At 44.1% G+C, this 23,706-nt stretch overlaps 2 protein-coding genes across 4 annotated transcripts in view; both read right to left on the bottom strand.

Annotated features, from left to right (window-relative positions):
• LOC139670295 (voltage-dependent T-type calcium channel subunit alpha-1I-like) overlaps positions 1-4,635 on the bottom strand; it is a 29,128-nt gene extending 24,493 nt beyond the window's left edge. For all 3 annotated transcript variants that reach the window (XM_071551804.1, XM_071551805.1, XM_071551806.1), the window contains exons 1-4: positions 4,509-4,635; positions 3,495-3,595; positions 1,586-1,709; positions 696-764 (exon numbers count right to left, since the gene is read on the bottom strand). In XM_071551804.1, coding sequence (XP_071407905.1) covers positions 696-764; positions 1,586-1,709; positions 3,495-3,595; positions 4,509-4,589 — 375 coding nt within the window. In that variant the 5' untranslated portion in view covers positions 4,590-4,635. The remainder of the gene's footprint in view (positions 1-695; positions 765-1,585; positions 1,710-3,494; positions 3,596-4,508) is intronic.
• Positions 4,636-4,645: 10 nt separating this feature from the next.
• The window catches only part of CACNA1I (calcium voltage-gated channel subunit alpha1 I), a 185,758-nt gene continuing 166,697 nt past the window's right edge, over positions 4,646-23,706 (bottom strand). Inside the window, exons 11-20 of the mRNA XM_071550077.1 lie at positions 20,062-20,536; positions 18,433-18,833; positions 10,984-11,135; positions 10,193-10,378; positions 9,395-9,512; positions 8,781-8,936; positions 8,256-8,346; positions 6,113-6,315; positions 4,697-4,925; positions 4,646-4,650 (exon numbers count right to left, since the gene is read on the bottom strand). Of these exons, the coding sequence (XP_071406178.1) occupies positions 4,646-4,650; positions 4,697-4,925; positions 6,113-6,315; positions 8,256-8,346; positions 8,781-8,936; positions 9,395-9,512; positions 10,193-10,378; positions 10,984-11,135; positions 18,433-18,833; positions 20,062-20,536 (2,016 nt within the window). The remainder of the gene's footprint in view (positions 4,651-4,696; positions 4,926-6,112; positions 6,316-8,255; positions 8,347-8,780; positions 8,937-9,394; positions 9,513-10,192; positions 10,379-10,983; positions 11,136-18,432; positions 18,834-20,061; positions 20,537-23,706) is intronic.

The raw sequence follows: 23,706 nt of genomic DNA, 5'->3' as shown, positions 1-23,706 counted from the left end.
TTGAGTGACAGGATACTGTACTGTAGGGAACATGCAGGAAAGCTTTCCCTGCCATACCACAGACCTGGGGCAAGTGTCCCAGTCCAAAGATCAACTGGGAGGTAAAGTCAGGCACCAAAATCCATACTTAGGCTCTTAAGGAAGTAGTTTGTTTGTCAGCAGTTCTCAAAAACAGCAGGTGCTACAGAAATTGCTGTCCTTGGGGAGAGCTTAACACACGGGAAGGAGTGGCTGAAATTCAGATATGAATTCTAGGGATTTAACTTCAGGCACACCGTTTTAGGGCTCTTTCCCATCCACAAGAAGAGAGTAACAAGGTCTCCTGATTGTTGCAAAGTACTTAAGACATCTATTGAATAATTATCTAAGAACACGTTATTAATATTGTTGTTATTTCTCCATTCTTGCTCTAGAAGAAAGGGAACGGACATTTCGCATCATTACAAAATCCATACCTAAAGGCCAGCTAACCCCCATGGATGCTAAGATTCAATTGGATCTAAAGTCTAGGATAAACATCCCCTCCATGCCTGACAAAGACAGGACTCAACCCCAGGCAGTATCTGCCTTTACCATGGTAGAGGAAAAGCCTGGCACACTGAAAAGGTGGACAAATTTTAAAAGGGTGCTGAGCAATTATGAACCATGTTTAACACTGGAAAAAGGCCCTGAGCTGCTTAACTCCAGTAACTTACCTTCAGTGTCATCTCAGCTACAAAAATTGCTGTGAAAATGTAGTTGGACACAGTGAGAAAGATCCTCTCCTAGGGAAAAAAAAACAAAACCAAAACACCCAAAACAAAGAAACAGAGAAAGACCTTAAATATATCTTGACTTCTTCTTGTTACTCTGTGAGTTCCCTCCTTTTACATTCAATAAGGAATGCACCCTTGGCAGAGGCCAGTGCTAGGCAGCTTTCAGCTCATACACCTTGGCTCAGCTCTGTGCCACAGGCAGGACAGGATCCTATACATCTCTGCAAGAGCATAGCAGATGGGATTTGCAATGTATTCTGCAAATCTGGTTTCAAGGCACTCTCTGCCCTGTTCTGGCACTGCTGCTCAGTCCTGATCTGCTGCACTGACCTGGGACTGCTTTTCAAAGAGCTGCTGAGCACTGACCACGGATTGTATCTGAGTAGACTAGAGTCTGGGAGTCAGCTAAGGCAGACAAGTAGAAAAAGTAATTTCACTTGCCAGCTTGAGCCACCTCCAAAATAGCTCAAGAGTAGCATACATGAATGATGGCATGCCATCCCTATAGGATGGAAGTTAATTCCATCTTTCAGTCCCTAGTTCTTGTCACTTTTGCCATTCAACTCTTACATGCAGGTTCCTGGAGAACTCTCTTGCTTTCCATGAAAGAAGCAACTAGGATTTCTGTATTATAAAGGCGGTTGCCCCACTATAAGACATTGCAGGGGAAGCGCACACACTATGTCAATTATTAGTACTTGGGCATTTGAACTCAGTGGGAATTGGTGTTTAATACTGAAGTTCTTCGAGGTCATACCAGTCCCAGAAACACTTAAGGACCATGGCTAGAGGTTGTGCTAAAGACACAAGTGGCAGGTAATTGTGCTCACCATGCTTCTGTGCTCAATCTGTGGTCTCTCCAGGGCAATTGTGATGCAGTTCAGGAAGATGAAAGCCAGCACGACATGGTCGAAGAGCTTGTGAGCAATGATGGTTTGGCAGAGGAGGCGAAACCTGCAAGAGAGTTCCAGTAGGTACTTGTGCCTTGGGCAGAGTGAATTTAGGAGCCATGAGGACAGATAATTAAGAGTTGTGGCTAAAACTGGACTCTAACATAGCAGATTTTCTATCACTGGTACTGATGTCTGTTGACATGGCAATATCCCAGGATGGTCCATGGTCACACGGGGAGACTGGAACAGCAGAAGGAGCTGAATGTCCATCCATATCCCCAGTGTTAGAGTGGTTTCCTAACCATTGCGCTTCTCTCTTGCCTTGTAAGGAAGAGGCTGAGTTCCAGTTTTCCTCCTGTCCTAGTTCAACAGGTGGGAACAGTTAATCACTGTCCGGGAGTGACCAAAGCTATGTATCCTACACCCTTTATTCATTTCCCAAGAACTGTTAACAATGGACCATTTGCAGCAGCTGCCCAGGGCACACCAGACTCCTCAGGCTGTGAACTGGGTGTGAAAGAAGCCTGTGAGATAAGAACTGTGATAACTCCCCTCCAGGGAGTTGTTAGCACTTCACACCCAGCCTGAGGGGGCGTGTCTGCTAATGGGCCATCAATGATTCCAAAATACCCCATGACTCACAGAGTCAGATCACCCACTGTGTAACTGTCTGCCCTGGGGGAGCTAGTGGGTGCTCCCACCTGGACCAGAGGGTACATAATCTTGAGGTTTGAAGACCTCAGGGGACCACTCATCAAATCCAGAGGAGGACCAGAACCTCGACAGGAGGAGACCACCACTCTCAACCAGACTGCGACCACCACTCTTCACCAGACTGCAGCCGTCATCTGCACTGACAGGTTCTTCACTTCCTTTTGCTTTGGACTCAGAGAAACCATGTGGGTCTCAGCACAGGGGCTAACAAACACCATTGTGTTTGTGCCCCAGCTTGCTGGGTTATACGTCTGGGGTTTATGGGTCAAAACCAATTTCTCTTTGTGCCATTGCATTTATTGTAAAATTGTTATTAAATTGTAACTCTGACTTATAATCTCTTTTGTGTTGTGTTCATTTCTCCTGCTGGTTTACCTTTAAACCAGCACACCTCCCAAACTCAAACTTTATACCTCCCAAGCAAAGAGGCTACATGCTGAAAGCTGAGGAGAGGCAAGTAGGTTAGCAGTCATGAGGACAACACTTCTGAATGACAATGGGCACATTAATAAAGCTGTCAGAGCAAAAAGTTTTCCCCCATGACCTATAATAAACACCCTTTCTTTTCAAGAGTCAATGCACATGGGTGAGAACACTGCTGGCTGGGGTACTGGGACACTTTTTCCTGGTGGGAAGACCTCTTTAGCAGGAAGAATTTAACACTAATTTCTTTTTGTTTAGGCAAGAAGAATTCTAACTTTATGCTAAAAGGTGTGGTATGACTGCTCATAAGTTGATATTGGGACTATAAATGAAATGGAGAGACTGTTCTGGTACCAGGGGAGGAAGTATCAGTATTATGGAGTCATTAATAATACATTCTTTATCCTTTTTGGGCTAACATTAGTATTCCCTGCCTTGCTTTGCTATAAATATTTATGATTACACAAAATAAAATTGGGATGCTCCAAAGGGAGGGAAGATCACAATAGCTATTTAGGACGCTCAACCTCTGTTTCATCTCCAGAATCTAAGAAAAGGTAAGTTATTTGGCTGTAGAAGGGAAAATGGAGGAGAAAATACTTCCCAGCTGTTAAGTTTAAAGTCGCAACCTAACATTTGGGGATGTGGCCAGCACAGCAAAAGACTCTGCCCTATCTTTTCAACCTCTCATGGCAAAAATTGCACAAACCTGTTCTGTGGAGAGAAGAGATATATGGACCAGTCTTCCCGTAACTCACACCAGTCTGGTTTATAGACTTCCATCATCTTCTGAATGCGAAAGCACAAGCTCTGTAGGGGTGCAGAAGAAGTAAGTGCCCTGGTTACCTTCCCGTATACCTGAGAGAGAGAGACACTATTCCTTTCACACCTGACCCAAAAACATCACTACCTGCAGTCCACCAAGTGCACTACCTGCCTTTCTCTAAGCCCCTAAATGAGGAAATCAACTCAAAGGCAACAAGTCACAGAAAAGAAGGTAGAAGCTGCTTTGCCAGTGCCTGTTAACCTCTTAGCATCTGCTTTCTTCTCCAGATTCTCATGAATAAAATTGCTGGTGTCCCTTCTAGATCAGGATGTTGTGCAAGATACCTTCTCAGAGCTGTTGGAGGGCCTTTGTTACATGAGGACAAGGTTTTGTTCTTACCTCAGCTAAATGAGAAGCCAGGACAAAAAGGTCTTCTCTTGGCACTTGGGCTTGAGATTTCATACAGCATATATATCTGTTCAAATTTCTACTGACTCTTGCTCCATTTTTTCCACCCTTTGATTTGCTCACAAACTAGGCATTGCCATCTCCCAGGCTGGCACCACCAAACCCATGTGCCTTGTCTCTGGTGCCTGTGCTTCCTGTTCTGGTCTGCTGCTGTTCCCCATGCAAAGTGCTCTCTGCTCACACAGCCTGTAGAAATCACTGGCTGCACGACTCTGAAATAATAATCCCCAAATGACCATATGTGCATCTCACATCTGCCTTCCTCCCACCATCCAACTGTACAGCTGCCTTGCAGGCAGCCTGACAATGTGGTTTCAGCTTGTCTGTGACAAGAAGGTCCCATCTGCATTCAGTGCTGTCCTCCAGCTTTCCTAAAGCATCTTTGCAAGCTCTCCCATCCACAATCAAGAAGACAGAAACCTGGAAATGAACGTGGGCTTTCCCACAACATTGTGGTGTAATCCCAGATTCCCACTACCAAATACTCACGTAATCTATCTCTTCATCATCCTCTCCCCGCTCCTTGCGATTATTCATTTTTGGGAATATCTCCTTGACAATACTGGGCATTTTGCCATTGCAGTCCTGATGCTCACTGGCCCCAGGCAGTGGTCCCAGGTTATGCGTCACTCTGTGGCTGGATGGGACCGAGGCCAACTCCAGCAGATCACAGGAGCCTTTGTTATCCAGAGAGAGTGTCCGGCGGTGATGAAACAGCCTTACCGCCCTATCTGGCTCCCCATCTGCTGCTCTGTGAGTTTCCCCAGACAGGAGGGACTCATGCTCGGCTGAGGGATGTTTGTGTTTCAGGCTGTGTCCCCGGGCCAGGCTGTTCCAGCTGGAGCGACGGCTCCCCCAGGCTCCGCTGCGGCCCCAGGTACCATGGTGGGAACTGCGGGAACTGGACTGCAAGAGAGTGGGGTGGGGACTCAGTGACTCCGAGCACAGGAAGGGAGCATGTGATCCTATTTCAGATTACAGACTTCCGGGCCCCTAAACCAGAAGGTTGCCTTTCATCAGATGTTGAGCAAGTTGCATGATGGGAATTTAGCAGCAATCTATGTAAGTCTGACAATAAATTGATAATGAATTAGCAATGGTGTTGGCTGTAATTACTTTACAGCACCACCTGTGTTCAAAGCACTTCTGGTGAAGTTAAGTAATAAAGCCAAAGGCCAGGTGTTACACCAGCACAGAGCAAGAATAAAACTCTCAAAAAATCTGATTGGCAGCTTTTTACGCTGCCCTGGGGTAAAGGATAACACAAGGTACAGGGTGATGGATAATCTGACACACTGTCTTTTGAGTACAGTCTTAGTAAAATGAAGAAATAAAAGAGACAGGCTTGTTTGTAACAGTCTAGTCCAACCACATCAGCAACTTATTATGTAGTATGTAGCTGCTACCTCTCCCTGTTTAGAAATAACAGGGGCATGAACCCTTTAAGCACTAATGCATCCCCCAGAGCTGTGGGTAGAAAGCCCAGAAGCTGATATGCTAAGGCGGACAGGTCTGAGATGCACTTGGCAGACAGCCTGCAGTGCTTGGGGAAGTGTTATGGGACAGCAGGATCTGCTCTGGGGAGCTCCAAATCAAGATTTTTCTCTGCATTGTTACAAAAGCTCCCAGAAAACACAGCTGTAATGGGACTAGGCATTACCTAGATATTTCTGTGCTCTTAACACGCTCAAGGCATCATTTTGTGTCCTGCACTCAAGGAAAACAAAGAAAGGGCAAGGGGACAAAATATGTTTCACTCTAAGAAGGAGACTGTCTTTTGGTGTTCTCCCTTTCTCACACTCAATGAAATAGAGATATATATGTCTATAGATATCTATAAATATATAGAGAGACAGAGATATAGAATAGAATTGCACACTCAACAGAATATAGATAAGTAACCTGGGAATAAATGTCAAAAATCTGGAAATTTAGATAAATAATGTGAACTGACCTGGATTCTCAAGACAGGCAATGCACTTCTGTTAGAAGCCTACAGCATCAGTGCAACCCTTCACGGCAATCCCCAGGTGACGACAGAAAGGCAACAAAGTGCTTGGCCATCAAAAGAAGGGTATGACACACTCACTTACCAAGGACCGCTGGTCATAGGTCATTCTCCCCAGGGACATCACACTGCTCTTCCGGGAGCCAACGGCAACACGGATCTGGTCGAGTTGCAGGGAGTTGCGTGAAGCATTGGTTACACCCCCAGCAGTTGTGGGTGAGTTGGAAGAGGGCAAGGATGTGTCCAAGTGTCCATTAGGTGTTACAGGAATTGCACAGAGCTTGGGATCTGAGTGGAAAGATACAGAAAGAAGGATGAGAAAAGAAGAATGTGGGTTCCTCACTATGCAGTGACTACTTCAACTTCTGAGTGGTTTAGCATGTGAACAGCAGCTAACAGGATATTAGCTCTTTAGCATCAATCAACCCCGATTCCCCTGATTTAGGATGCTGTGACAAAAGCACTGCAAGCTTGGAAGACATTAATCTCCTCAGTTTCCAAAACTGACTGCAGCTTTCCTTGAGGACAGACAGACGAGCAGAGTGGTGGTCAGGCAGCCTCAGGCCAACAGGCAGAGCGTGAAGCTGAACCCTAACAAGGGGATGAGGGTGTACTTCTGCCTGCCCAGAACAGGCACCAGCATCTTCAGGTTTGAACAAATACCACCAACTGTCAGACTGTCTACTTAAAGCAGTTTGGCTGAAACACAGAGCAAGAAACCAAGATGTAGGGATAGGCACAGCCACCTATGCATTAGGGTCACCTTAAAATTCCTGCAATCATATTGCAAACAAATGCTGTATCCCAGTCTATCCTACTACCACTGTGCTTCATCAAATGACTGATCATTGACCTTGAAGATCCAAGACATTTTTGAGGGATATGTTGGGTGCTGTGGATGACCATCAGCATTTGACGAGCTGCATGGAGAAGACAGGGTATTGAATTTTTAATGCCTGAAAGGACTGGAACTATCATTCCTGTTTGACTACTGCATAATGAAAGTCACCTATCCATAGCTGCATCACAGGTATGACTGCACCAACACCTCTATAACCTCTTCCCCATCTTCTGTCTCAGGGGTTTTTACTGCCTACATTCAATGCAAGCTCTGAGATGGTGCAGCCAAGTAACTCAGGATTGGACTGCTTTGAAAAGACCTAAGTTGCAGGGAAAAGCTGTGACAAGCCAATACTGGAGCCACTGCTCTGTGCAAGCTGCATTTAAGCCCAGACGTGCATGTCATGCATGCCTGGGTTGTGCTGTGAGTCTGCTTGTGCCTTTTCTTGCATTTTTCTTATCCTGATCTTGTCATACTGACTGGACTTTGTAGCTTAACCTCAGACCCACCTCACTACTATGGACTTGCCTGGTAATCACTGAACCTTTGGCTGACCCTTGCTAGTGCCAGTGGACCGCTCTGCTCACCCTGTTCAAGTACTGTAAGTGTGGTCCCTGCTCTCCTGCCCGTCTCTCTGTCCCCCTCAGCTCCTCATTCACCATGGATTGCAGAGCTAGCTATTCTTGCTACTCCCTGCCACCAAGGCCTGTCTGAAGTGTGATATCTCTTGTAGAAAGACTCACAGCCTTTGAGGAGACTTTGAGGAATGGAGACCTTACCAGGCAGTTTGTACACAGATTGTTCCAACTGTTAATTATCTTTCCTTGAAAATATGTGGCTTTTTTCAGCCTCAATTTGTCTAGCTTAAGCTTCCAACCTTTATAATCTCATTATGCTTTTTTTCTGCTCAATTAAAGAGCTATCTACCATCAGAAATCTCTCCTTATGGTCTACAACTATAGAGCGAGTGATCAAGACACTTTTCTGGTTTCTCTAAGCTTCATTAGTCTCTTGCTGAAGCAAGACTTTCAGACTTGTCTGAGTCCTTTTTTAATGTCTAGGTACTCCCTCTCCAAATGTAGGTCCCCTTTTTGGACACAGTGTTCCTGAAATAGTGCCCCTGAAGCAGAGCAGAGACAGTCTCACTTCTGACTTCCAGTAGCTCTTCTGGAGGTCATTCAAGAAGCACTCCACTTAGCCACCACATCCCTCAGGATGTCAACATGCCTCTGTTTTTCCACAGGGAGCACCACAAACTAGCATAAAGTTCAAAATGAAAACTGGTAAATTCTTGGAGATGGGAGAGAATTTCTCCAGAATCTGCTTTTAGATTTTTCATGCAACAGCATCAGGACATAAGCAAATAAGACTGTTGGAGCTACTGTACCTAGGCCTTCCTGGATCTCTTGGAACTGATCAAACTCCTCCATGTTGGATGAACTCTGATCTTCATCTGAGTACGACCGGTTGGCATCTCCCTGGAACACAAAAATTTAGAATCTGTGAACTCAAACAGAAAAGATCATTTGTTCTTGTCTTTCATTGCTGAAACAACTGCAAAATTGTCCTTGACAGTCAAGCATCCAGTATGTGGATCTTGTGTGATTTGGGATGGCTGATGTACTGCATTCTTGCTTTCAGAGGGGTAAAGGACTCACCCTGGGGGTAGGGTGTGTTGTGTTACTGGGATCACAGGATGGAAATTGAGAATTCCCTTCCAGAAAGCCCGTCTCTTTCCTTCCAAGCGTTTACACAGTCTTTTTTTTTCTTTTTTAATTAAGGAGCACCCTAACTTCAGGAGTGAAATGACAGAGGTGTGATACTTCGAAAGTCATCCAGTCCACTATTCTCAAAGTGTGTCTCAAAGTTTACCTTTTTAGCACCTCTATTCCTTCTTCTGATGGCAACTCACCTCAGCCTGGAACCCCTCCACAAGAATGGCCACCAGCAGATTAAAGAGTACATAATTGCCAAATGTCATGAGAGCCACAAAGTAGAGGGAAGCCCATGGCGAGGTGGAGGCCATGCCATTATAGAGTACAACATTCCAGTCCTCCTGGGTTAGGATCTGCAACCAGAAGCAGAGGTCAGAAAAATGTGAAAGAAGAACATGAAGGGGATTCCCAGGAAAGGACAGTGAAGGAATACACATCAGGACCATGTCCAGGCCTCTTAACTTCCCCGTAACCACACACCCACTGTCATCACCCAGCTGTGGTACTGCACCAAAAATGGTAGCTGAGCAAGAGGAAACGAGCAACCATTAGGGCAGTCACGTGCTGAGACGATAGTGTTAAACTTGGGAGTTGCCACAAAAGGAGTGACCTTTGCAAGTTGTTCCTTAGGAAGGAAGGAACTCCCCTGTTTAAGATATGGATCAGTTCTTCCTCCAAATATCATGAGGAAGTCTTTTATGCAGCTTTTTATGCTGTCAGGAATGAGTGCAGCACTCTGCAATGAGGAAAAAGCATCATCCAATCCTCTTCACTTTACCTGCCCCACACAGAGGGAGCAAAGTGGGCTCACCTGGAAGACAGTGACGATGGCCCAAAGCAGGGAGTCAAAATTCTTTCGGTCAGGAACTGTATCTCCTGTGTCTGTCCTGAGGCTGAACTTGCAACCAAAGATGTGCATTCCCAGGATGCTTTGGGGCAAGAAGGGGAGATGGTGTCAAATATAAATATCTCTGCCACCACAATGATCTCTTCAGGGTAATTCTCTTTTCCTCATTAAAATCTAATATAACATCACAACAGCAAGGGGTGCAACAACACAATCAGACCACTGGGACCTATCTGTGAAGAAGGAACTGCATATTGCACCCTTGTAGCTCACAAAAAAATTTGCTTTCCATCTGTGCTGACTCAGAGCTTCATATTCCCTCCAAACTGTCATTCAAATCTGTTCTCTCTATTTTCTTGTTTGCTCTCATATTTCTTCATCTCATTATCAGTACATCCATGGGATGCACAGAGAAACTTTCTTGGTTGCTTCCTGCTTCCTCCAGCCTCCAGACTGAACTGCTCCCCTTAACCAGTGTTGATTACCAAGAGGCTTCACCTATCCTGCAATGGGACATTATGCTCAACATCCACATCTGGTGGCACTATTTTGCCACCCCATCCCGGCCAAAATCTTCAGCTGCTGAACCCAAATTAGGACAACAGTAAGTTCAGCCCTTATGAACAAATATATGGTTGTCAGTGCTGCCTTAGCCTAAAGTAATGAGCAAGATGAGTTATGCAATCATGGTCTGAAGCTCTGTCCCCATGAGCAATGCAGTGCCACTCCAAAACACTGAAAGCCAACTAGCTGCCTCCTCACCTGAATATAAAGATGAAGAGCATGAGGAGCATGCAGAAAGTGGCTACGTTGTCCATAGTCTTCATCAGCACCACAAGTTGGCGGCGCAGCGCAGGCATGAAACGCACCAGCTTCAGCACCCGAAGGAGACGGAAAGTCCTCAGCACGGAAAGGCCCCCGTCTGCCTGGCCAATGATCTCCCAAATGCTGTGGTCCAGAGAGGCACAGGGAGAGTGAGGGACAAAATGAAAGACAAGTGGACAAACAAAAGAGAGTGAGGAATAACAATGCTAAGTTTTCACCTCTGCACTGTCAGTATAAAGGAGTGAGAAAGAAAATCTGTCTGAGCAAGACAGAAGTATATACTATAGGCTTATACTTATGTGTTGAAAGCTGCATTTATGCCTTAAGAGCATGAATGAGGCAACTGCATTTTCCAGGAATGAAGAAAGGATTTCAGCATTAAATTCCAGCAAGAGAAGTTCATTCATCACATATTAAACCTTTGAAGCTTCCTCAATTTGTGCATTTTAAAAAGTTTTCACAGATAGTATTTATTATGGACTTAACAAGGCAGTTGCTGTTGCCTCTATTCTACAGAGGAGAGAATGGAGGGACAGAAGTGCTCTGTAGCTTGTGTTGCACCAACATCAAGTGTTGGGAAAAGACATCTTTGTCTCCCAATCCTTGGCCTTGTGCATCAGCTCAGATTCCTCCTAGTAGAGCTGCTAAATCCCTTCTGAAAAGGTGTGCAAGCTCTGTGGTACTCTTTTTCTATGTGTGTTTCAGTTGACCCCCAAGGCCCTTGTCACCTGATGATGACGATGATGCTGTCGAAGATGTTGTAGGGGTTGCGAAGGTAATCAAAGAGACCAAAAGCAGCAAGTTTCAGGATCATCTCCAGAGCAAACATGCTTGTAAAGACAACGTTGCTGATCTCCAAGATGTTGGTCAATTCCTCTGGCTGAAGAAAATGCAAATTCAGAGTCAGAATTGAAAGAGCCCCAAAATTATGGGAATTAATGTGTCACCCTTCCCGGAGAACAGAGTTTGTTGGGAGCTGCTAAGCTTCCATTGGTGAGATTAGAGTGAGCTGAATAGAACCTCTTTCACTCCAACTCCTTTGAATATTTGCTGCCTTCATCGTGAATTATGTCCCTAACAAATTCTTTTACTAGAGGTGGTCAGGAACCCCACAACCATTCACACAGAGAAGGCCAACCAAATATTTCCCACATTCTATTCCATATTCCATTCCCCCAGCTAAAGCTCCTTTATTTTGTGCAAAGAATGTATTATTTAAGCAGGGCAAAAGTGGCTGATCTGTGGTCAGTCTCTTCTGTCAAGAATTTTTTACTCTGAGGTTTCCACAGGTAGCTGGCACATTTTGTTGCTGAAATTCTGAAAACATTAGAATGACAAGAAAACAGTTCTCCATCTTCCTCTAGGTCTCACCACGCTTATCTGCCCCTTTCCCTTCTATTTTTTCACTTCCCCATTTTTCCATCCCCATCAAATCTTTGGTATGCATTAGTTTGCTGGTTTTGCTCCATCAGTCTTTTCTTATGCCTGTATCCTCCAAGGGGTTTCAAAATTACCCAAGTTAATATTGAGCTAAATGAATAAGACAACAGCGAGGAGAGGCAAACTGCTAAAACCTACCTGTACGGGACAGGAAGAACAGTACAGGATGAAGAAAAGAGAAAAATGGACAGCAAGAAGAGAAAGGCAAGAGCACAAGGTGAAAAATTCTAGGGATGACTTTTGGAAAAAAAAAAAAGACAACCTAACCCTGCATTGGGCATTTTTATTCCTGTTAACTCTCTGACATGTTTTGCACTCCCTGTCTTCTCCAGCAGAGATGAGTGTGTTTGCATGTATAAGAGAAAGTGTTTTAATGATTCCATTAGTGGAACAACTCTAACAAATTAAATTACTCCTCCTTTTGTTTTCTGAATTAATGACTTTTTCTTCACTGTGTGCTGCTTCAGAAACTTCTCTGACAAGGTCAGGAAGGGGTCTAGACCATTTCCTCAGGAATGTTGAAATGAGGAAAGTAGAAGCTGTGCTGATATCATTGATGAGGGATGCCAGCAACCTGTCATCCCCTGTGAAATGGAGGCATTCCCTGCACTGATTTTGGGATGGACTTATGTGCTCAAAGCACCTCTCACCTGGGGACTAGAACTGCACCAGGCAAAACAGCAAGGGCTGAGATCTCACACAAGATCAGATGTGTGAGGGGCAAGACATGCAAGTCTGCCCATGTTTGCACTTAACAGACACACACATACCTAGCTCAGGAAGACTACCACAGCAATGGCAAGGTACAAAATATTGCCAGAGACAAAAATTCTTCCCAAGGCAACAGATGGCATCTTGGGGCCAGGCTAGACAACCCATAACCTTCGGACTTTATGAGACTGCTAAGGCTGTCCAGTGATCTGGTTGGTTCTGACCCTCTGCCTGAAGCTGAGGGCTGCTTTAACTCCTGCTCTGAGGCCCCCAGGGGCCCAGGTCCTCCCAGGTGAGCAAATTTACTGAAATCTGCTCCTCACACCTATGGCTTCCCGTGCCCTTTGCTAATTTCTTGCACTCCTCATTGCAGCTTTTAATAAAATAATCCATCTCTTTAAAATTAAAAAAGGGGAGGTGGCTCAATTCCATCCATAATTACATCTGAATAACAATACCATCCTGAAACTGACATGGAAAGAAGGGAGATAAGAATGAAGAGAAAGAAAGAATGAGCAAGAGCACGTGGAAAGGGAGAAATGAAGATTACTTCACAGAAACTCAGGCAGTAAATGACACTTGCCGAGAACATGAGGTCTATATGCTAAACAGAGATGCCAATTTCAGTCTGAACCAAGTGATTTTGTCAGTGAAAATGAGCAATGTAAAAAAGCAACAGGTTAGGATGGTGGATTATCCTCCCCTCTGCTTTCCATACATTCTCTCCTGTGCTGTTGTAGGGAGCAACTGATGTTTGAAAAGCCATGCTTGCATTTGCTTGTGGAAAAGGTCACATTTTCCTCTGCCTCTCCTTCCTTCCGTAACATCTGTTTGTCTAGTCAAGCTTCACATGTTAATTTGTTTCTAATGGGCCATCGATCAGCTCCAGAAAAGCATCCTTCCCAGAGAAACGGACAGGAAAAACTGGGCAGAGAAAGAAAGAAAGAAATGGGCAGAGAAAAAAGCAGGAAAGGAGAAATCTCTAAAAACAAAGCTGGAAAAAAATTAAAATAAACTCATTGGCACTCACAATAAGTAGAGAAGGAAAGATTTGTTTTAAATGGAGTAGGAAAGAAGTACAGGATGGGGAAGAAAGAGCAACACAATAGAAATTAAGTCAGGAAAAAAAGATGAGATAAATAGAGAGGAGCCAGCTGGAGAAGCACACTTGCTGGCTAAGGGCAGATCCAGCTCTGCAGTTGTTTCTGGAGATACCAGTGATTTGACAGAGTGTAAAGAGCCATAAGCTGGGGTGCAGGGCTGCAGGGTGGGGGCCACCAAGGGTTGCGTCCTGTGTGGGGATGCCCTTGTTCCTGGGTCAGTGTGGCCATGAGTGACAATGGATGAGGTAGGTGGCTAGGACACTGTCGGTCCAAGGGACTCTTCTCTGGCCAGGAAAGTGCAAACTTGATAAAGAGGACAAGCAAACCACCAAGAAGTGGTTCTCTCCTTTTCTTTCCACTGACATACAGAATCTCCAACAGAGTGGATGTGTCACCTCATATATGTGAGGGCTCTCCAGGCTTGCACAGACAACATTCAGGCATTTGTCATCAAAACCCTTAGCAAGCCTTCCTCCTCCTAGTTTTACCTAGAAACAGTGAAGTGAAGCATCCACAAGGAAAGGCCTAAACTCCAGGCTATTTTAGACCAAGAAAACCCAAAGAACACAAGAAATTTCCCCACAAGCAGTCAGTTCATATTGCCAAGACAAAATACACTGATTTACCTATCACACTAGGAGTGAAACTTGAACAAAACTGTGGGAGCTGAGTATTGGAGCAAGGAGGGTGGCTTGAAGGGGACCAAGTTTTAACCAGAATGCTTCACTTACTCTGTGTACAGATCTCTTTCCCAAGCCATGAACCTATCTAATTGACATCTTCATGGTATAAAGTCCTTCATCTCTAGATCAAATACTGAGAGTGAAATACATAAGTCAGATTTACTCCAGAACATTTGTCCGGTGATCAGAAACTAGAACTGGGGCAATAGAGGGCAGCAGCTCAGCTTTTTCCTTCTTTTCAGAGTTATTTTGTTAGATTAGACTGAAAATGTAATTAGTCCATTGTCTGACAACACCCAGAAAGTCCTGTACCATAGGAAAGGTTAAGAAGATGCAGATCACCAGGAAGCCCCTGCAGGAAAAGTTTCTTCTAACCAGGAGTAAATTTGCAACTGTCTAGACACTGAAGGGTAATTGATGTGATCTATGCAGACCAAACCCCTGAACTGCACCTGCACATCACTGCTTCTGAGAGCATGAGAAAGAATATTCCATAAAGGTCTCTCCAGCCTATTTTCTCAATTTCAAAGTCACTTGACAATAAACAGAAAAGCTGTAGAAATCAGCCATGGAATCTACCAACTAGCTTTCACTTAGTTTAAACACCACCCCACAACCAATACAGGATTTCGTGATGGCTTGTTATATACCCCAGTTTTACAAGAGTGAAGTAATGTACTTTCATCTACCACCCCAGGGAGACTGTTCCATCATTTACTAAATGTCAGTATGGTGAGCTGGCTTGGACATTTGCTGAATGTTTCTGACAAGCAGCAAATAGTAAAAAGTGAAGCAATGACTATACAATAGGAACTAGTGAGTGCAATAAATGCTGGTATAAAGGGAAACCACACAAGCTAAAGTATATGAAGTCTAATCCACAGTGTGAGTTTAGTTAGAAAACAAGAGGTCATCTTCTAATCCGCATAGCCAGACCTCACAAAGTATTGATCTGATGCGTGAAGGAAAACTGTAAGTAGATACTGGAGAAGATAAACCAAGTTACTCAGCAATAGTCTAACAGGGCTGCTAATGGCAAAGAAGTTTGAGTCCAACAGGCCGTTCAAGAAACACATGACAAGAAATTCAGCCTAGGACCAGCCTTTCATCCTCATGCTGAATAAGGGAGAAAATTGGGCAGGACCAAAAACACTGTGAATATTTAGGAAAAAGTAAGCCTCTTAAAAGGATCCTTCTGGACAATCTAATATTTTCTATACTGGATTTTAAAAATAGACACTTCCAAATAGAAGCAAATGTGAAGAGCTGCAAAAAACATTTCAAGCAGGATAAAGCTTGAAATCATGGGGTTTGACTTAGGCAATGTCTCAGCAATATTTGAAGGCCTAACAGTGGGAATATTACATGGTATATTGCACACTGATGGATTTGGATAAACTTTTCTATTTACAAGTGATAACTTGATATGCTCATGGATTAAAAATTACTCATAGTAGTGCAGTTTCTCCAAAATGAGTTGATTTCCCTCACAAGAAATACATAAGGAGATGGGAAGCTGCCTTGGCCACATAATCAGGACAGGACAAAGGACTGGATGAATAAGAAAAACCAAGCCAAATTCCAAGGTGATTTGAATCCAAGTAAAGGTGTTTGAGTTGTTAAGTCTCCTCCAAGAAAAGCATTGTGAGTATTAAACCCCTGAATTGTAACAAGGTGAGATTCACATATGGGCTCTGTCCCTCAGGTTCCTGTGTTTCTGAGCCTAAACCTTCTGCCTCACTCCTGCAGTTTTCCTCACCCCTGATGGCTGTGGGTGCTTTGGTAAGCTGGCCTGTGAATAGTCCATGAAAAAGTGCAGCAGCAAGGAGCTGATGTACATGCCATGAGCTGTTCCCAGGTTTGCTCAAACCTGTAACATCTTCCCACATCCTTCTGACCAGCTGAACATGTCCCCAGGGGGTGGCTGAGGTTGCAATCTCCCATGCATCAGAAAATAAAAGCTCAAGAGGTCTCTACACACATCATCTCTGGGTCAGAAGACATGCATATGATGAAGTAGCTGAAGCAACAGAAGATTCTTCAGCCATAAGGATGGTGTCACCCTGAAAATAACAGCTATTGGTGGGCAGAGGGGCTTTTCTGGATTTAATTCGGTGAAAATTTTTGTTTCTGGAAGGAAAAAACCAGCAGGAAAAAGAGAAAGGAAGAAAAGAAAAGAAAAGGAGGCAATGAAGCATCAGCCTGAGATGTACTGATAGCATGTTTTGAGAAAAACTGAAGGAGAGCAAAGAGAAGTACAAATGTCTTTGTACTTCTGAGTTTACTGCTGAATGGAAAGGACCTGAAATTCATGGTATAGTCTAAACATTTTTTAATCTTCTTGTGCCAGAGAAGCAGAATTCAGTGCACATGTTTTAAATAAACAAGCTGCACCACATTTTTCAGTTATGATCAGTTTCACTGACATCTCTTCTAGTAGAAACAGCATGCAGGGTCACAAGCTTTTCCTAGATACTTATAGATAAAAAGTAATAGCATAATTTTAAGGATGTGTCATTAAGAACCTTTTACTAGAAACTCCAAGGCTACAGAGGCAGATCCCACTCTGCTGTAGGCTATACAAACACAATAGAGGCATTCTAAAAGGGCTTAAATCTGCACATAAAATAGCCAGAACATGAAAGTGAATTCTCTACCTCCAGCTCAAATATTCTTCTGTTACACTGTTAATTCACGCTCTCTCCAATAAACCAGAAGGAACAATGGCTCTCCCTGCTTGGCACTCACATCTTTAAAACATCAGTGGAGAAATTGTCCTGAGCTCCAGCCCTTAGTCATCTCTCTGCTATGTGATAAATACATCACTCTTTTTTATCTATTTCCATGAGTCAACCCCTCCAGCCTCTTCTTCATTCTCCTCTACTCTGAGCTCCTGCCAGTATTTTTCTGGTACTGAAGCATACAGTGCAGTTTTGCATTCTGTGATCAAATTAAGGTTTCCCATCCTTGTATCAGAAACTAGCTGGGATATGAAAAATCTAAAGCTGAAGCTTGGTACATGGGTGGGATTCAGACATCTGAGGTTTCAAATACTGACTCACACACCATGTTGCCTCAAACAGGGAATGTAAGAGACACTGAGTCTCAAGATATCTCCATACTGATCAGTATGGGACAAATCTGGGTGCCTTGCTTGAACCAGACACATTGCCGGCCTCTGCTGCTGGTGTTTGGGACTAGACTTCACCTTGGCTACAAAGTTTCAACACAGTTAGCATCTCAGTAGTGCAGTGATCTCTTACTTTTGTGTTCTGGGTAGGCACTTGAAACGAAGCTTGGTCACATTCACATTGGCAGCATAGGTCTGAGACATGGATTACAGCATGGACTCTGTTAATGGAAAGTGGAGCAGAGCTACCAGCCAGCATGCAGATGTAAGGTCATGGACACGCTTAACACCCTGTGATGCTGGCTCTGCACATCACAAAGTAGCCACAGTTTCTGTTTCCCAGCTATCAAATGAGGGCACACAATTCTCCTCCATCTTACAAGTCTATCATTAGGATAAAGTGCATGAGTGATTCAGAGCTGCCTGCAAACTATTGGCGTGAAAGTCAAACCTGTGCCTACACCTGCTGTTTGTGCCTGACATATCTATCACTTCTTATTCTCAGGGCAAAAGAAAGGATCAAGCTGCCTGCTCCCCCAGCATGACTGGAGATGGGAGATGGTGCCTTTCCTAGCCTTCCTGTATAGATAGAATGAGCTCAGGCATCTCTTAATTAAGTTGGGAAGGCTAGAAAGCTGATGGATTTGAATTGAGATGCTGGTGAAATGCCTGTGACATCCCCGGAGGGCACATTAAATTAACCAAATAGACTAAGGATTCAGTAAGCTAATGAAGAGAGAAATGAGTGAGAGAGATGGGGAAAATGGAAGAGATGAGGGTGAAGAAGAGAAAAGTGGATGGAAAAAGAAGATAGGGCAAAAAAAGAAAGATGAATGAGTGAGCAGGGAGGAGGAAAAGAAAGAGATTGAAAAGAGGTGAGAGGAAAATACATGGAGACAGTAAAAGTGGTTAAGTGCAGGAATAAGGAAGTTAAAGACCCTGCAAGATCCTGAGTCTTTCTCCAAAGCCATGCTGGGACCATCTGTGCTGCAGTCTGGGGTCCAAATTGCTCAATCTCTGCCTCCGTTGAGGCATCTGCTTAGCAAGGCCATAACCCCCAGCAGGGTTCACCAGTCCACACTGCCCACTCTGTGCCCTGACGTGCCTTACCTGTTCATGGTGCTCAATGCCCATACTGATAGTGTTCACTAGGATTGCAATCATGATCCCACGGTTGAAATACTTGCTGTCCACAATCACTCGAAGCTTGACTCTCACTTCTCTCCACATGTCACTGCAGAGCTTCAGCCGCCCTCCTTCTTCCACCTCCTCCTCTTTCTCCAGTGCTGAGGCATCCTGGTCCTCTCTGCTGCCTTCTCCCTCCCCCTCACTGGCTCCTCTATTGTCCTGGTCTGAATCAGTGCTATCCAGGACAGAGAGCCTTTTGGATGTTTCGTGCTCCCCTCTATGGCATCGGGGGCAGTTAGTGGGATCAGAGGTTGCTGTCACAGCAATGGGCTGTACCAAGCCCTGAGGAGGGCAGCCAAGAGAGTTGTGCTGCTGGCAAAGCCCTGGAAAGAGAAATGGTTGTATTTAAAGGAGAAGGCTTTGAAAGAGATATGGAAAGTGGACACCTGTTTGGCTTTTAGGCAGGATAACTGGGCTTTTTAGCTGTAAGGATGATAAAACACTGACACATCATCTCAAGAACAGCAACATAAGCTGTTGCTGTTGGGGGCTCTATGGTGACAGGCTGTGTCTCCAAAAGGCATGGTACTGTTTAGCTTGCCAGTGATTAGGCTCAACTGAGATTCATGTCCATTAGAGAAAGAATTGTTTTGTTTAATGGATAAATTACAGCTTGAGACTCAGTAGCTTGTGTTAAGTGGGAATTGAGGGGAAAAATAATCACAAGAGATGATTTTGTCATGAACTGCTACAAGTGGGGTCTGAGAACACCCAGGCTGAGCTGAACTCTCGGAATTAGGGAAACTGCAAGTCATCTAAAAAAAGCCAGAAGAGGTAGCACAAGAACACTACCTTCTGATAGTTTGCATTCTGCATCAGAACAGATCTCCTAATTTCAGTGAGAAAACTAAATATCTGTTCCTTGATCCTTCATTTGGGTCTGGAAGGAATGAGCACTGGGGGAATGAAGCAATTAATTCATTAACACAGTGCACGAAGCCTGCAGAAGCTTTTCGCCCAGCAAGCAAAGAAAATGAAAGTCTGAGTGTTCAAGACCAGCTGAAGGAAAATCTGCCTCTTCTTGTTAATGGGAGCACAATTTAGAAAAGGAGTCAGCAGGCAGTTAATACTAACTCTATAAAACCACTTTTACAGTGACTTTTCTGACCAGGAATCCAATTTAAATGATAACTTGTGTGATATTTTGCACAACAGCATGTGCTTCTGTCAAAAGAAATTATCTCCACTGCCCTTGCGTATCAAACAGACTTCTTCAGCATTGCTCCTTAGGTTCAGGCAACACCCTATTCCAATTCTACTCTCTTTGCCTCTCTCTTGAGGTCCCACAGCACCTCAGTTTGGGAAAAAAGCTCTGGGGGTCCTGCAGTGTCACCAAGTCCAATCCTTTGTCCTACTTTGTCATATCTTCCTAAGTCTTCTCTCTCCCAAACTGCTGTCATCACCTGGCTATGCCAGACGTGGAACTCTTTAAAAGTCTCAGAGAGGGCCTCTAACTTTATCTCTTTGTGGTCTTTGGATTTCAGAGCTGGATTAGCTGTGTTCCCTGCTGGCCGCCCTGTTTCATTCCTATTCTTGGCTTGTCATCCCCACCTTCCTGCTCTGGTGTGCTGGCCATGGTACCATGCTCAATGGCCAACGCTAGTTCTAATTCTGTGCTTTGTAGGCACAGGTCTTTGGAAAGCTGGCATAGGGAGATGCTCCCAGTTACTGTCATATTTCCACTATTAGCATTTCCAGCATTATCCATGCAATCCTTACTGTAGTGCCTCTGGTTTTTCCTGTTCGTGCCTGGTTTGGCATCACTGGGCTCTACGTGGCCCTGGCGCCAGCTCTGCACGCTGTTGTACAGCCCAAGGGTGCGGCGCTTGGCTTTGCGCACGATGTGGCAGATGTACTGGAAGATCTCCTCATAGCAGTCTCCCGGCTCCATGTAGCTGGCAACAGTGCTGGAAGAGAGGTACCGGGCCCTCTGCTCCTGCATCAGCTGGTGCTCCCGCTGCTTGGTCTCTGAGAACTGTGTGGCAATGACCACCAGGCACAGGTTAATCATGAAGAAAGAGCCCACCTAATAGCAAAGGAGGAAGAAGGAAGGGTCAGTGTCAGCATGAGGAAGAACGCATGGAAGCAAGAATATAACAGGAGAAATGCATTGGAGGCAGAGGAATGGGAACCTCTACATAAGGGGAAGGGGGTTCAGAGAAAGCCAGGAGTATGTGCATTTAGTTTTGAGACATCACAAGACATCATTTCCATGCAAAACTTAGATCTATGAACTGAAATTCAGGAAATGTAGGTTCAACTTCCAGCTTTTTTGGTAGGCTTTGGGACCTTTAGCAAGTCACTTTGAAAGTATATACAAAGGGTTTGATGGAAACTGGACTTTTTTTTCCCCTCTCCTTTATGTTAAACAGGTGGTGGGAAACAGAGAACCAGCTTGGTAGTTTTGTTTCTTTCTCCTCTGGTTATTAATTTACTACTAGAGAAATCATGCACTGCTATTTATGATCTTCAGCTCTTGAAGAATGGTCAGTATTCTCAGACCATTTTAAGGACACATCAGTGTACTTGGAGCATATTATTAATTTCTACATTTACACCTTAATTCACCATACAGGGAGATGACACTTTTCTGAAATGGATGAGCTCTTGAAGTCCAAGGGAAGTTTACAAAAACTAATGACTCTGAGAAGGACACTGAGTGGTCTGGCAAAACTATGCTTCCTTGCTCACTTTCTCTTCTTCTGGTACAAGACATATTATATTAGCTCTTGTTTTCCTTGTTCTCCAGCCTAGGTAGTCTTTCCATTTCAAATACAAAAAACTCACACAACTCACTTCCCCAGAGGTGACTTAGAAACAAAACCAAATAAAATGCCCAGGTTCTCCCTATTGCCCATACAGAAGCAAAATGTCTACCAAACGTAGTTTACAACTTTGTATGTTCCTTTAAGCCTCAGTTTTTCTGTCTATGAAAAGGAACAAAAATTTCCTGATGCTGAGAGATCTGGGGGTAAAACTATCTCACTTTGTGGTACATATTACAAAATTAGAGTTGAAACTCCATTAGGAGAGCTATCCATAGGTATAGAGATTTAGGATAAAACCTAGGCTTCATTATGATGAGAATTTCATACATAGAAGGGCTGGTAACCACATGCAAAATAATTTTCAAAAGCTATAATGGCTTGATTGCTCCCTATTCCCCCTAGAGCTGTGAATGTCAATAGGGCATCAATAAACTGCAGTCTGAACTCTGAACAAGGACCACATTTCTGTGCCACTCTGAAACAGACACTGTGGGAAAAAGGCATCAGGTCAAGCTTTCTGCTTCCCTGGATCAGTGAGTATCCCTACTAAGGAACATCCTCACATCATGTTTCTCCTGTATGAACCCACACAGGATCCAGCCTCACCTCACTGTCTCTCCTCCATAAGGAAACAGCCCTGAAAGAGAGCTGGATTCAGTCCTTCCCTTATCTTCATGCATGTGTCCTCCACCATATAAACTTTCTAGCAAAGGAGAGAGAGCAAGCAAAGATGGTGGTAACCTGATCCCAGCCCTTGTGCATGAAAAAGATGTTTTATTTCAGCAAGTACTCCAGCTTGTTTTACCTATCCAAGCATCCTTCCCCTCAGTTCATAGCCCTTGGTATCCCCACACCAGCTTGTTCTCCCTGGTTGTCCCTTGCTTTTGCATACAGGTGCCCAGCAGCTCTGTCCAGGGGCTCAATACAGTGGCTGTCAGTATTTCAAAGGGGAGGTGTCCCTGCTAGCATCTCAATAAACCTTTGAAACATGAAGCTCTTTCCAACCAGATTCAACATAAGGACAATAAACTATCTCAAAATAGAAAGTGCTTTGTTTTTTTCCCTTCTCCTCCTCTCAGCACCCTTCAAAGCCGTTCTAGTTCTGTTCCACTTCATCACTGAACCCTTCTCTCCTTTCCTCCTTATTGCAGCCTATTCTCCCTTCGGTTTGTGTATGTGGCCTTGAAAATTAAAAAACCTGCCTTGTTCAGATTCCTTCACTTTCACCCAAGATTTGGCCTAGTCCATGACATCTTGCATGTTTTAACTGATGAAAGAGTATGACTGGGAATCTAAATTCTCCTCTGATGCACTCTTCTCAGCAACATATGACACTCACATGAGCTTTCCCGTTATCTCCTGCTGCTTGCACTGAGTGAGGCAGTACTGGGAGCTAAACACCAGCTGCACAAGCATTTCTGGAACGCTACTTGTGACACTGCCCCGTACTTTGCAACTTCTAATAGTTCCATGAAAACCAAGCCATTAAGACTTGGAACACCTTTCCTTTAGGCTACAAGCAGAAGAGATGAGGACAACAAGATATCCTCATCAGGATCACCCTGTCAGTGTGGGGTTGAAATCTAGAGTGAGTTTCAGGTTTCCATCACAGAGCCCTGTCCTCACAGGCACATTTGCTCTGATATCCCATCTGTGGGATGATGGGCTGATAAGCCTTGATGAGTTGAGGGAAATGCCTCAGCCCCCTGGAGGGACACTCCCAGCCGAGGACAAAGGCTTTCAAACTGATAAGATTAACAAAGAGTGGAGCATTGTTTAAGAATGACATGGCCCTGCTTGACCACTCAAGGAGCCACCACCCTCAGGCATCTGTATCACCCCCTCAGCATTGACTTAGTCACATGAAACCACAGGAAGAAAAAAAAAAGGTATAAAAAGTGTGGGGTTTAAACTCAAGCAGAGGGGGAAAAAACTGCCATATCTCTGCAAGGGTAACTGCTGGCAGCCTGTCCCACCTCCTTCTCTTAGAACAATGTAGGGGTGACAGCCATGTGTTTTCTATACTCTATACTTTACTTTCTTAACTTTATTTTCTTACAAAGCTTATTCCTTTATACATTCTATCTTACATCTTATGCTAACAGCTACTTTGATTCTTACTCTATAAGCACCTCCTTTACTGTGTTTTGCTACCTTAAAACTAATAACAGTAACTTGCTTTACACTTCCCTACTTTGTATTAGTTATTGCTTTCTTTTGCAATGTGCAGTTTCTTTTTCAACATATGTGTTGATAAGAAGTAGCTCTGTTCTTTCCTTTTGATTTGTGTTACAGAGAGAGCGGTGTGCAAGCTATTTTATTGCCCTATGTTATTGAAAGAGTGTCTAGGTAAGTGTCTTAGGTGGCTGTGTTTCTGGTCAGTAGTTCTTTGTTGCTAGTTTCTGTCGTGAAAATGGGATACATTGCT

The sequence above is a fragment of the Pithys albifrons genome, chromosome 3 (assembly GCF_047495875.1).
Source record: "Pithys albifrons albifrons isolate INPA30051 chromosome 3, PitAlb_v1, whole genome shotgun sequence".
NCBI classification, from domain to species: Eukaryota; Metazoa; Chordata; class Aves; order Passeriformes; family Thamnophilidae; genus Pithys; species Pithys albifrons.
The sequence above is the reverse complement of the archived record's forward strand: the minus strand, read 5'-3'. Positions and strand labels throughout refer to the sequence as shown.